The sequence below is a fragment of the Haliotis rufescens genome, unplaced genomic scaffold (genome assembly GCF_023055435.1).
Source record: "Haliotis rufescens isolate VD_foot unplaced genomic scaffold, xgHalRufe1.0.p SCAF_5, whole genome shotgun sequence".
NCBI lineage: Eukaryota > Metazoa > Mollusca > Gastropoda > Lepetellida > Haliotidae > Haliotis > Haliotis rufescens.
Window position 1 is genome coordinate 48,471,793 of NW_025964223.1, and position 14,535 is coordinate 48,486,327.

Here is a 14,535-nt window from a genome sequence, read left to right on the forward strand (position 1 = left end):
ATCTGTCCCTTTTGCTAAAACTTGAAGTAGCTTCTTTTATGATCATGAAATAACTCTTGAAAACACAGTATTCAGTGACATTATCAAATACATAAGACTTACTGTGTAAAGTAATAATAAAATGACTGGCTAACAAGGCCACAATTCTTTGCATTCGTAACTCACTGAACAGGAGAAGTGCACATCATTTTCATAAATGGCTTGTCACAGGAAATCTTTTTCTTACTTTCTTAATTCTCAATTATTCAAATGTTAACAGTAACACAAATGACATACAATTTTGGGATGGTTTTTTTTTTCTCAGCTATTTTCAAAACGTCACTTTGCACAATGTTATTGTTTGTGAGAGACAATCATTAGTTTCAATACTATCCTACCTGTGCTTGCAATGTGAGGCATTCCTCCTGCAAGATTTTCGACTTAAGATACTGGTAGATGTCATCATGTTGCTGGCACTGCCAGTAAGTTCTGTGGATATTGTCTGCTTCAAGGTGGAGTTTCTGATCCGCCAGCCTCTCTACTGAGGCAGGAGTAGCACACCACAACAATGTCTGTTGACATTCCTTGAAAATCTGTGCCAAGAAAATACATAACATAAAGATGGTCTATTACTACATGTGTTTGAATAAAAAACACAAAAATCACAGTAGGCTAAATGTTAACATTGGCTTCATGGATGTAGAATATGCATATAGATAAGGGAGGATGACATACACCCTGTTCTGTAACAGTTTAAAGTAATTTACCTTGTTCATCATCTAATAATAATATCTAGAGCTCGTGATATAGTCCTAGGAAGAAGCAGTACCCAAAACTTGGATGAAACCTACTGATGGTTGTGCCACAGCAGTGTCAGTACTGTTCCATTGTGAGAGCGTGACTTTCTCCACTTCAAGCCTTTGATATTGTGCAAGAGGACATTCTGATAAAAAAAACACTATGGTCCTTTTTGGCCAACAAACATTTAGCTGAAGGTTTTGTATTGCTAGCTTTGTTAATGACAGTTAATTTAAAAAAAAACAATTGAAACAAGTATTTGTCACAGAGTGACGAAATATCCCCCGCCTGTACACCATAGTACCAAATATGAAGACAATCCAGCGATTAGTTCTTGAGATATTGTGGCAACACCGTTTTCCAACTCCAAAAACAGATTTGCCTGCTGTGACCTTGACAATGGGGTCAAGGTCACCAAAACCGACTGGTGTCTGCGGTGTCTGTATATACACCATAGTTCCAAATATGAAGACAATCCAGTGTTTAGTTCTTGAGATATCGCGGCAACACCGTTTTCCAACTACAAAAGCAGATTTGTCTGCTGTGACCTTGAAAATGGGATCAAGGTCACCAAAACCGACTGGTGTCTGCGGAGTCTGTATATACACCATAGTTCCAAATATGAAGACAATCCAGTGTTTAGTTCTTGAGATATCGCGGCAACACCGTTTTCCAACTCTAAAAGCAGATTTGTCTGCTGTGACCTTGAAAATGGGATCAAGGTCACCAAAACCGACTGGTGTCTGCGGAGTCTGTATATACACCATAGTTCCAAATATGAAGACAATCCAGTGTTTAGTTCTTGAGATATCGCGGCAACACCGTTTTCCAACTCTAAAAGCAGATTTGTCTGCTGTGACCTTGAAAATGGGATCAAGGTCACCAAAACCGACTGGTGTCTGCGGAGTCTGTATATACACCATAGTTCCAAATATGAAGACAATCCAGTGTTTAGTTCTTGAGATATCGCGGCAACACCGTTTTCCAACTCCAAAAGCAGATATGCCTGCTGTGACCTTGAAAATGGGATCAAGGTCACCAAAACCGACTGGTGTCTGCGGTGTCTGTATATACACCATAGTTCCAAATATGAAGACAATCCAGTGTTTAGTTCTTGAGATATCGCGGCAACAAACAGGTGGGACGTACGGACGGACGTACGTACGGACGGTCGTGAATACTATATCCCCCGCTTCGCGCTTTCGTGCGGCGGGGGATAATAAAAACACAATTGCTAAAAGGAACCAAAGACTGATGGCAGTGACTGTCTGGAAAAAACATGGCATTCAACTACAAAACAATGTTGCTTGAAAGTACCCAAACACTTATGATTGATTCACAGTGTTGCTGAAGGTTTGCACATGCGGTCTGGAAACTCTACCTGTGGCTAGATTGCTTATGATCTCTAAAACGCCATTCACCAAGACCTCCTGTATTAGTGTTCCAAAATAATGAACAGCAAGGCAGGATGGTAGGACAGTTAAACATCAGCATGAGAACACTTGTGGAACTGATTCTGATATTGCTTGAACAGGACCGAGAAGACTGCATTGAAAGCTTCAACAGCCAAAGCGAGAAGCTCCTTGAGGACTGACCAATAGCAATGTGATACCAAAACAAAATATCACAAAACAAAAAGTTATCAATATCACACACCCTTTCAAATATGTGCATAAAATGACAAAAAGTATGCCATATGCCTCAATTACCTTAGTTAATCCTATAGCTTGTGAGTACAACTGACATTATGATCGATGACTAAACCAAATGATTCCCTCTATTCATAAAATGTTTTCAATACCGTCCAAGGATGTGAATTAAAAATGTTATTTTGAAATAGAAAGAGCAATAGATAGCAATGTTACATGCATTTTTAAAACTCTAAATCTAAAATCAAAATAATTCCTGAATTCACACATGATTTCGCCGAAATTAATGTAAATAATATTGAATGAAATTTTCAATAAAATTAACAAAACATATGACAAACATAAGTCCATATATACAATGAACACTTTTTATAACCAGACAGTGGTATTCTAGGTACAAAAAACTCTCCTTATGCACAGTGATATACAGTAGGTTACTGGGGACCTATAGGATTGTATGATATATCTGATGTGCTTATAAAATTCATAAAGAAATATTTATTTGTCAATGAGTTATGCTCCACAAAATGAAACTCTCATTTGAACCTTAGTCCAACTTTTTATTCCCTTTAAAATAATATATAAAATTTGAATAGCATGAGTCAGCAGTTCCGCATTTGCTTGTATAAAAAGAGTTTCACAAAGAAATGAGAAACTGTTCATGCATTAAGCTCCGGAAATAATATCTACCCACATGTAATCCTTAGTCCAACTTTTTGCTTTGGAAAAGGAAAATCTACAACGTATCTTGGAGGTTTAGCTATTTTTGCAAGAGTTGAGATAAGTATAGTGGCATGAATATAAATATAAGAAAAATGAAATAATGACAGTGAACCACCTCTTATAACTAATGTCACTGTACACATGATGCATAAAAAATGTCCCACTCACATCATCATCCAAGTCCACAATACGATCCCTGCCCATAACTTGTATCACAATGGCTGCTGCTGTGTCTGCATGGTAGCCCATGAAGGCATCTTCAGGAAGGTTCTCTCTTTGTCTCCTAGGTAAGGTTAACAACAAAACCAGAGTACAAGAACAGAACTTTCTTACACTCAGGCCAAGGACCTTGGCATATGAGATACAAACATGTAAAACATAGTGATGCGGAAAGAGGATTCACTTGATTCACAGTTTTCATATCAGTATATATTAAAAAAAATCTTCTGGACAGTAGATTTTTGAAGAGTTAAACAATTCTATGTACTTTAGTATATTTGGTTGATTCCTATATTTACATTGGATATACAATTTATGAGCATTGTTCAAATGTTTACATTTAAAAAAATTATTGTATTCATCACCAACATCTTTCATTTCACAACAGTGAACAAGTTCAAGATAAGTTCCATTTAAACTTATATGTTTTCTTTTGTCAGAAGCATTACCTCCCCAAAAAATACTTTTGTTTTATCAGTAATTATGATAAATTTTCATCTTTTACAATATAAATCAAAACAATCAAGAGAATTTTGTAAATATTTTTTGAAAGACCTAGAAGGGCTGTGTCATCTGCAGTTAACAGTACAAACAAGATTGAGAAAGATCAATCATAACATCAAGAGAGGATAAGTCTAATTGTAAACCAATGCAATAATGTTCAATGAGATAAGTTTCAATATAATTAATGTACATAAAATCAAATTGAACAATTTCATGTTTACTGGCATCATTTCCAAGGTATTTTTTTATGTATTTATTTATGATTTTTTCAGTGCCACATGCTTCCCCATTTTAATTTTATTAATAGCAATTTGTATTTCTTGTGGGGTTAAGTCTTTGTTTAATGCATTGCAATAAGTTATATCAATAGGGAATTCAGAAATATCATCAGGGAACTCATCAACATGCTCGGTCTTTTTAAATATTTGAAAAAGTGATTCAAACATAGTAGTCATGAATCTTTACTATCTTTACATAATATTTTCCTAAATGGCTTGGTGTCATTTAACCGCAAGGATGATAACTTACTTTGTAAAGTACTTCTATGGAAGCTGTAGTATTTAAGTAAAGTTTTCTTATGTCCTCTACTAGAATTTAACAATCTGTGTTTTGATATTTCCCCTGATAATTGTACTAGAGGTACAGAAGTTCACCTTCAGTGATATAAACCTTGTGTGGTGTGGTTGTGCTAAACCAGCCAATTTATCTTAAAACCATAGTACTCTTTTACCTTTTGAAGTTTTATCAATCATGATAAAATATGTTTTCATGTGTTTCAAGACAATACTTGTTTGTAATTTAAATTATCAATACCTGTGGAATAAATCCAAATAAAGTATTAGAATAAAGCAATTGCACATAAGAATGGTATGTTCATACAAAGCACAAGTGATTCCTACTTTGAATTTTGACTCACTCCCTACATAAAAAACACAGTATGTTTGTCTCTGACACAAAATGACAAGATATTCAGGTCAAAAGCTGTTTTACACTTATTTCATTATTACAAACCTCCTGTGATGTCTTCCATTGTTTTGTGAGGTTTCTTATATTCATATAATGACCTGTAAGGATGCTTATTGGGTGTTGAACTATGCTCCTCACCTCTCAAGTATTTTTTTACAAACTTTAAAACAACCTGTACTACCACTTAAGTAAGTCTTTACAAACATTACAAAAATCGTTTTAAACTATTCAGAAAATAGTTTGCAATCATGAAATTTAAACTGCAGGGCATTTTGTTATTGAGTCCGACTTTGCAACCAATTTAGCCACTGAGGCCTTACATATAAAAGGAAACGCTTTTGAAATTTTAGAATTAATTATTTTGAGCATGAAATACAATGTTTTTATGTAACTGAAAACTGATAATAAATTAAAAGGTGAAAACGCTTCTGAAGGATTTCATAACCATACAAGGGGACAAACTACTAAAAGTGTTTGCTTTTGCTCAATATTTGACATATTATAAAAAATTATTCTGATATGTTTGTCCGTGATTTGTCGGTTAGTTTTACTTGTGATGTAAACCCTTGAGGAGAGAACCTCAGGTCTTACTTTCCCTCACCTCTCTTCCATTGGGTTTTAAAATAGCAAGCATAACCTGGGAGTTTTATCCTACGTAGTGACCTTGACTCTTAAAGTCAGTCAATGGATGTGCCAAATCCCCTTGAAATGTGATATCAGGGCTTAGGATGCAAACTCTTAGTAAAGTGAGCATGTAGGGAATAAAATTTGATATTCAAAAAGCTTTCCACATCCCCTATTTCTGACAACTGTGACCTATCTTTTTCTTCACCTTTATTTCTGCACTGAAGAGGCCACAGGCCTAGTGTACAAATATATTGTTTCAGAGTAGTAGTGTCTATAAAAGCATTGTTTTCCTGTACATCATAGCATGGTTAAAGCTGACAATTGGTTCAAAGTTACACTGTTAGAAGAATTGAACAGAGATTCAAATATGAAAACACTCATGACTGGGTTGACAAAGTGTTAGTATAGTAATTTCTTTATGAAGCATATGCTGGACAAACACAAAGAAGGCCAAAAAACAAGATACCTTTCAACTGTAAGTGAAAGAAAATCATTTCCCACATAACATCTCTATCGACGCATTATAATTATATACTGAACAGCATTGGAAACGCACCAGTAGAAAATGTGAAAATTTCAATGGCGTTTATCTGTAGATGGAAAATAACATGGAATATTATGCTGACAACATTGCAGATCATGCATACTGATGTTAAAGCGACCAAAAACAGATTGCCAGAACGCACCACTGGACACATCACCTAAACGCAACAAACTGCATGCATTGTATGAAAAGCTCAATTTGCATGCTCAAATCATGCTGACAGACAGTATAAGAGATGTTTTGAACGAAGCCACTTTCATTTAAGCTGAATACACAAAGAAGAACGTTAAAACGTTATGCCAAGGTTGACAGCTGAGGAACGTGAACGTGCCTTGGGCATGATTCAAGTCGGTATTTCCAGTAGAGTTATCGCGCAACAATTTGGATGCCACCATTCGACAATCGTTCGACTGCAGAGAAGTCATAAGCAAACAGGAATCACCAGGGATTGTCCACGTCCTGGCCAACGACGTGTCACGGTGCCACGTCAAGATCGCCATATTGTTCGCAGACATCTTCGTGACAGGACTCCAGCAACTGTCCACGGTCGACGAGGGGTCATCAGTGCAGACACTGTGCGACGTCGTCTTCGTGCTGCTGGGTTGTGTGCTCGACGTCCTTGCGTCTGACCCATCCTGACTGATAGACATCGAAATGAATGGCAGCGTTGGGCTGAACGTCATCGTCATTGGAGATTACAGCGATGGCATGGTGTCTTGTTCTCCGATGAGTCTCGTTTTCTCGTTTTCGTTTTTAATGCTGATGGTCGGTTGAGAGTATGGCGTAGACGTGGAGAACGTTATCATCCAGACTGTGTTGTACAGACTGATCGATGGGGTGGAGGCAGTGTCATGGTGTGGGGTGGCATCAGTTATCATCACAGGACCGATCTGCATATCTGCCGTGGAAGAGTTAATGCCCTTAATTACCGTGACAACATCTTGCAGAATCACGCCATGCCCGTCTTCCGTATGCATCAGGATCTGCACACGTTCCAGCAAGACAACGCCAGGGCTCACACAGCTTGTGCCTCAACGCAGTATCTTGCCAGCAACAACATACCACTACTTCCATGGCCAGCACTGTCCCCAGATTTGTCTCCCATCGAGCATCTGTGGGATTACCTCGGTCAACGCATTTCACGTCGCCCACAGATTAACAACCTGAGAGAACTGGAAAACGCTCTGCAACAGGAATGGAATGTGATCCCCCAGAACATTATTCAAAGGCTGATCGGGTCAATGCGAAGGCGTTGCATGGCTTGTGTTGCTGCAAATGGTGGTCATACACGTAACTGACTTTTCATTTCGACCCCATGTGTCTTTCATACACAGATAAATTAAACCTGTTCGAAGACTGTGGATTCCAGTTTGTTTATGGTCTTTGTTGTTTATCCTTCTATCGATATTTAAGAAACCTTCATTGCCTGCTGGCATATATTTTCAACAGAACCTACACCAAGTGCCTATACAGTTAATGATATGAAAAAGTAAAAAGTCCTGCCTCACCTTCCAGAAGTGAATGTTCTGGGAGTTACAAAGTCCACTGCCCACTGGCTCAGTTTCTCTGACTGTTTTTTCTGCTCTGGTGTCATCATGTTGTTAAGATCAAGGAAGTGTTTCTCCAGGCGGTTGATCAGCGGTATCGGAAACTCATCATACACCTTCTGTTTCTCTGCTACTACAATCAGCCTGAGAATGAAATGCAGTAATTTTCTGTAGCAGGTTATAATAGAAAATGATGTTCACTGTCAAGATTGTTCATTTATCTGCATTTGCCCATGAACCCATATCAGAACGTGATCATGCAATATTACATGAAGCACCAGTATTATCATTGATATTTCATGCTCACAAACCGAAAGAAGCACGTGTGATATATCACAACTCTGTACCATCTGCCTGCTTTGATTTACCTCACCTCCATCATTAATTACATTGGTAACAGTTGAAACAAATATGCTGTGCAATGGAATATCCCTTAGCCATATCAGGATCTGCTGGTCATGGGTTCAAATCCCACCCTGATAATGATCCTTGCAATTGGTCTGTCAGCACCATACTGGTGTTTATTAGTTTCACTGGAGTGGTAACCCAATATGATCTGTGTTGCTTTAGGCCTAACACAAGACCAAATAGCGTCCATTCCAATTTGGAATGAACGTTGGAATGCTTTGGAAAGATCGCTCATTCCAAACTTTCCAAAGCTTGGAAAGATCGATCTTTCCAAAAAATCCAAAATTGGAATGGCAACATTTCCAAACATATTTCCAACATTGGAAATGTTTGGAATGACTTGGAATGGTTTGGAATGGTTTGGAATTGTTTGGAAATATGGTTAGAAGGAACAAGTTAAACTATGTTTTATCAGTAATTTGAACAATAAAAAGCCTATGAATTAGGGGCTTTCGGGGTTGCTTATATAGTAATTTTGAAATTTTGAGATTTGGACAGAATGCCAAGAGTGGGTTGGGGACGAACTAAGGGAGCTGTGTGTGTTGGGTGGTTGTTAGATAAGGTAGTTTTGGTTTTATTATTTTATTTGGGGTTTAAATGCGACTAATTAGTCCTGTTTTAATTAGGTATAAACCTAAGGCTTTGAATTTTTCTAATTTATTTTATGGATTTAGGATTGATTCTAGTGTAAGTCCGGTTTTAAGATTTAGGGTGGTCTGTAGTGTTGTTCGGTGTGTTTGGTAGTGTGTGCAGTGAATGAGTACGTGTTCTGGTGTTTCTTGTTGTTTGCAATGTGGGCAGTTTCCTGTTGTGTGTAGATTAGCTATTTACGGTGATTATTTAGTTTGGTGCGGCCTGTTTGTAGTTTAGTAATCATTCTGTCGATTTTTTTGGATGGGTGTAGTATTTTTGGTTTATTTAGGTTTTTTGAGTACTTTCCTGATTTGGCTATTTAAGTTTTGGTATATATTTTGCCAATTTTGGTTGATTTTTTGTTTAGTGAGACTTTTGATTTCTGATTTTGAGCTGGGTAAGTTTAAGCTTATTTCTGGGAGTTAAAGGGATTATTTTGCTGCTTTATCTGCCTTTTCATTTCCAAAGATTCATACGTGGGCGGGGGTCCAAATGAACTCTATTTGTTTACCTGCCCTAGTTAAGTTGTTTGAGCTATTGAGTATTTGATTTATTAGTTTGGGGTGGTTTTTAGTGTTTTTATTTTTGAGGGCTTGTAGTCCACTGAGGGAGTCGGTTAGGATGAGGATTTTTTGGTTGTTTTTCAGATTGCTGATTGTGTAGTGCTGAGACAACTACTGACTGATATAGAAGTTTTAACGTGCGCTTTCCGACTGCAGCGTATTTCGCACACGGGCCTGGCCGGACCATTTAGTGTATTCCGAAAAGGGTGAAAGTGGTGTGTGCAACCCAAGAGGGGGCTTTTAGGGGTTGCTTATACTGAATTTTTGAGATTTTTAAATTTGGAATAAATGCCGAGGTGGGTTGAGGAGGGAACTAAGGGAGCCGGGTGAGGTGGGTGTTTGTATGTTTATTGGATTTTGGATTGGTAGATTAATAAGTTTTTAGATGCGCTTAATTAGGTCTGTTTTGATTAGGAATACGCCTAGGGCCTTGAAGTTTTCTAGTTTATTTTGAGTGTTTAGTATTTCATCTAGAGTAGGAACCTTATTTAGATTGAGGGTGGTTTGTAGAGTGGTTCTGTGTGTTTGGTAGTGGGTGCAGTGGATGAGTGCGTGTTCTGTGGTTTCGGGTTGTTTTCAGTGGGGGCAGTTGCCTGTGGTGTGTCTTTTAAGTTTTTTTAGGTTTGTGTGTCCTGTTTGGAGTTTTGTAATTAATCTGTCAATTCTTTCTAGAGGGGTGTAGGATTTTAGGTTTGGCTAGTGGTTTTCTGAGCACTTTTTTGATTTGGCTATTTGGGTTTTGATATTGATTATGCCATTTTTTGGTTATTTTTTGTTTGTTTACACTTTTAATTTCTGATTTTGAGATGGGTAGGTTTAGGCTTTTTTCTGGTATTTTAAGAGTTAATTTAGCTGCTTTATCGGCGCTTTCGTTGCCGTAAATTCCTACGTGGGCGGGGATCTACAAGAAGGTTATTTGTTTGCCTGCTTTTGTTAGGTCGTTGGAGCTTTTAAGTATTTGGTTTATTAATTTAGGTCGTTTTTTGGTATTTTGTTTTGGAGGGCTTGTAGTCCACTAAGGGAGTCGGTGAGAATTAGGATTTCATTGTTGTTTTTAGATTGTTGGTTATGCAGGGCTGAGGCCATGCCCATAAGTTCGGCCATGAATATAGATTGGTTGTTAGGGAGTCGGTAAGATTATGATGTCAGGACGTACTACAGTCAAAACCATATATTTTAAAATCAATTTTATGACAGACTATGATTTCAAAGTCCCGATTAGCAAATCAATGAGGTATCAGTTTCACCACATGTGCACAGACCGCCTATACTTCTATATATATTTTTCATAACTATTCTCCAGTTAAAGTCTTATCCTCTTATCAAAAAATCTGTGAGAGTGATCATCATTAACGAAACTCATTCTCGTCAAAGAATACAGAACAAATGAAGAATCAGATGCATACATTTATTGCCATGCTTCATTCATCACAAAGTAGATCTAGATTTACATACATTTGTGAATAGCACTTAAACTGTGATAATGAATTTTACCATTGTCCATATTATATTATAAATATTGACCATAATATGGATTTCCAAATATATAAACGACTCCAAACGTTGATATTTCAGACAAAAACAAAGTCAGCTGTCTTTTAACGTTCAGGGGAAAAGGGTTTGCTTTCACAATTGAACATTTGTTTTCACCAAAGGACAATCAAATCAAGCCAAAAACAGTAAAAATACACATATATGGTTAGCGACCGCCTTTATACAGCGAGGAAGAAAATTCGTCTGCTCTAACTGCCTTCACAAAAACATTCCAGCCCTTAATTACCGAGGCAGCTGTGGCGTAGTAGCATTACATTCGCTGCGTTTGCAGCATATAAGATGTGTAATCTGTGGAGTGACCAAAGTAATATTACGGCCGAAATCTTACTTGCATGGTTGTTTTAATAGGAAACTTACAGTTTAAAAATTGTTCTTATATAATGTTTTCAGGTTTGGTTTATAAATAGAAGAGAAGATTTTTTATACATATAAAACTGGTCGAAAATACAGCTGAACAATAGAAAAAGAAAAATAGGAGTTTTGAATAGTGACAAATTTTAATTACATCACCTTGTCAATAATTATTGATTGATTCCGTCAAACAACTGTCAAACCATTTATTGCCATGTACGTACATGTACACAGGAAGTCGGCGCTGTCGGAGGCTCCAGGTAAATAGACATCGTGGTTTTATGACGGGAGATCAGACTAAAGGTGGTAGAACCAGGGTATTGTCTCTTGGACTGGCTAATTGACCGTACGTATAATTGGCAAATATATTCGTTTTGACACCCGTGTTTAATGCCCATCCCGGCTCATAAGCAGAATACAGACAAATGAGGCCCCGTGATCAGCGGAGCGTGAACAACATGGATGCCGCCTTTCGGCCGTACCGAACAGTCAAGCTGCGATCTCGGAACTGAATCCAATTGCAAGCGGAGACAAGATTACTTCCCTTACCCAAACATGATCGTTACTCAGAAATGTTCAAATCTATCTTCAGTAAATCATGAAATTAATGCGAGCATGACATTTATGCAAAAAATGCGATCGTCAGTCTCTCTGATTATTTTAATATGTTTCATTTCATCATGATAAAAAAGTTAGTCACTTATAAGGTTACCACGTTGAAAATGGAAACGATCGTTAACAAAAACAACAAAATGTATTCTCTCATCACTCAGCCTAACAGTGATATAACTGCAAATTAAACAATCAAGTGCGCTAAAGTATTACACATGGTGGGTGGAGGACCAGGGGCACTTTGAGTTTGACAGTTGTCATCAACTGGTCAAGTAGCATCACGGTTTGTATATTCACGTTGATTGGACAGTCTAGACTGGCGCCAACTAATCATGACGGCGTCTTCAGAACAGAACAGAACTTTATTTCTCCCAGGTTTAGGCTTACGTGGATAACGGAAAATTTTGTTTAAGTGATAGCACATTTGTAATTCAATCTAATATACTTTCCTTGATTGATTATATGGCTGCGGTCGTGGATCCGGATGTATCTAAATATGCTCAGTATTTACACAGGGTTTATTGTTATGCTATTAGGATTAATAGATACAATTGAGTATTTATACCCTTGATCATAAAGTTAGTCACTACTTTCACACTTTGATTTGTATGATTTGGGTTATGATTAAATTGACAAAATAAGAAATCATTCCGTGTATATGTGTATTATATATTGTACCCCAATACGAAATTAAATTGTGTATAAATAAGGACACTAGGTTAATTACTGTAATTGATTATTTGATAAACATATTCACATTTAGTTGTGTGATATGTCACAGAGGTAAAGCTAATTCATAACAACTAATTGTCCCATTTATTTGGTTTCTATCTGTTATATGAAACAAATGCTATAACATGGGGTGATAAACTTCATTGGCAATAGACGTAGCATATAATTGTCCACATGAACAGTCTACTCTGTTCCAGATATGTTTATTCATTTCGTCAGCATTTAAATCGTTGCATTCCTGGCTAGATGATTCATTTGACGAAATCATGTTCCCTGTTTTGAATTACCGTCAGATAGTTCCAGAACAATTATAACATTTTCAGCCCTATGTGTTGCGCATAATTCCGAGATAATTCGAAGTTCATATTCTTGTACGAACACTTATCAAAATTCATTTATACCTCGTACTATTATGTATATATGTATATTAGTTCAAATTATAATAATGAGGCCCTCTATATTCTCGAAATGGTCTTTGTTCTAAGACAACCGTAAGGCGGTATGGGAAAACAAAATATTTGTTTAATTGTTCAAAGTTCAAAGTCAATGTCATATGATTATAGACAAGGAAGATAAGAAATTAAATATAAAGAGTAGCCACTTTAAATGACAGAATTTCTTTTAGTTCAGTTTGCTCATGATTTGGTCTTTTCGTGGTACATAGTGCCAAAATACTCTTGATTATTTACTTTCATGTCATTACTAATCTCACATAAGGTCAAAAGTTGTAAAACTTTTAACAGATATGATTATGACATGTTGTATCCAAACATTTCCAAACATTTCCAAACAAATCCAAACAAATCCAAGCTTGGAAATATGACCTTTCCAAATATTGGAATGGTCATATTTCCAATTGGAATGGTGGTATTTCCAAGTTTTGGATTTTTTGGAATGGATGATATTTTGTCCAGTGTAATTCCCCCCACATTAAGATGGATTATCTGAAATACTGTTCAAAACAGTGTTGACCACAATACCCTCAATCAGAAAACAAGGCTGCAAGAGATACTCCAAGTTACCGTCCTGCTTGTACTTATAGCAGAAGCACTTACTTGAATTTCTGATGAACTCTGCACTTTACTCTGTGTGTTCCAAGTCCGAGGTCAACAAAACGTTCACCTCCAAGTCTGGCATAGTACTGTAATCATAAAATTTAACAGGTGATATGTATGGATCCTCTTCCAACTTCAGGGCTTAAGGGATACGCACAGTTTCCATGTGTATTATGAAGCTTCACAGACACTATGAATAAATGTTAGTAACAGCTTCTGCCACTCTGATATAGTAGAGAGTATTGACAACTGACCTGGTTGAGTGCATCATAAAGACTCTCATACAGATTCTCCAGGTTCAACAGGATCACTGTGCTGCCAGTCTCCATGCACACCTTGATTCTGTTGATGTTTCGACACACCTTAAATACAATGCAATGTAAGTTAGGAGACATACTTTGGACAAAGAGCCTTAAGTAATACACACCAAGTTTGATGTATGTGTCAGTGAACCTTTTATGATCTAAACCATACAGATGACCAAACAGGAATATATATTAAAAACAAACAGAAACCGAACATACTGTTACTGACAACTTGTTATAAATGAGACAACTGTTCTGGTATGTGTTATCTGTACTCTCCATCAATATACCATGCCATACTTGTACCAACAACACATGATGAAAATAAAACAAATATTACTAAAAATAAAACAAACAAAAATAAACTTGTATTGGACTGTATTGACTGTATCATAACATGATCACCATATTTCTCTTTAAAAGTGTATATAAAGTAAAATTTTACACTGCTTTTAGAAATATTCCAACTGGGAAACACCAGAAATGAGCTCCACACATTTTCTATGCGGGGGAATCAAATCTGGGTGTTCAGCTTGACAGGTGATGCACTAGACTATCCCACTGTCCTGAACATCTTGCTCTTCTATTTCTCTTTCGTCTCTCTTTCTATCAAGTTTAATGACAGAGCAAACAGTATTCTCTGTAGTTGATGAATTATGTGTTTTGACCCATTTTCATGAAATTGAGTCTTGCCTTGACAATTGAAAATTTCCTTGTTACAAAATTTGATATCCACAGCAATGAAATTATGCCATTTCTCAAGTTG

At 36.8% G+C, this 14,535-nt stretch overlaps 1 protein-coding gene across 1 annotated transcript in view; it reads right to left on the reverse strand.

Annotated features, from left to right (window-relative positions):
* Positions 1–14,535, reverse strand: part of LOC124137116 (E3 ubiquitin-protein ligase rnf213-alpha-like) — a 196,930-nt gene that overhangs the window by 54,457 nt on the left and 127,938 nt on the right. The window contains exons 53-57 of the mRNA XM_048384001.1: positions 13,719–13,826; positions 13,465–13,550; positions 7,518–7,700; positions 3,318–3,432; positions 378–572 (exon numbers count right to left, since the gene is read on the reverse strand). Of these exons, the coding sequence (XP_048239958.1) occupies positions 378–572; positions 3,318–3,432; positions 7,518–7,700; positions 13,465–13,550; positions 13,719–13,826 (687 nt within the window). The remainder of the gene's footprint in view (positions 1–377; positions 573–3,317; positions 3,433–7,517; positions 7,701–13,464; positions 13,551–13,718; positions 13,827–14,535) is intronic.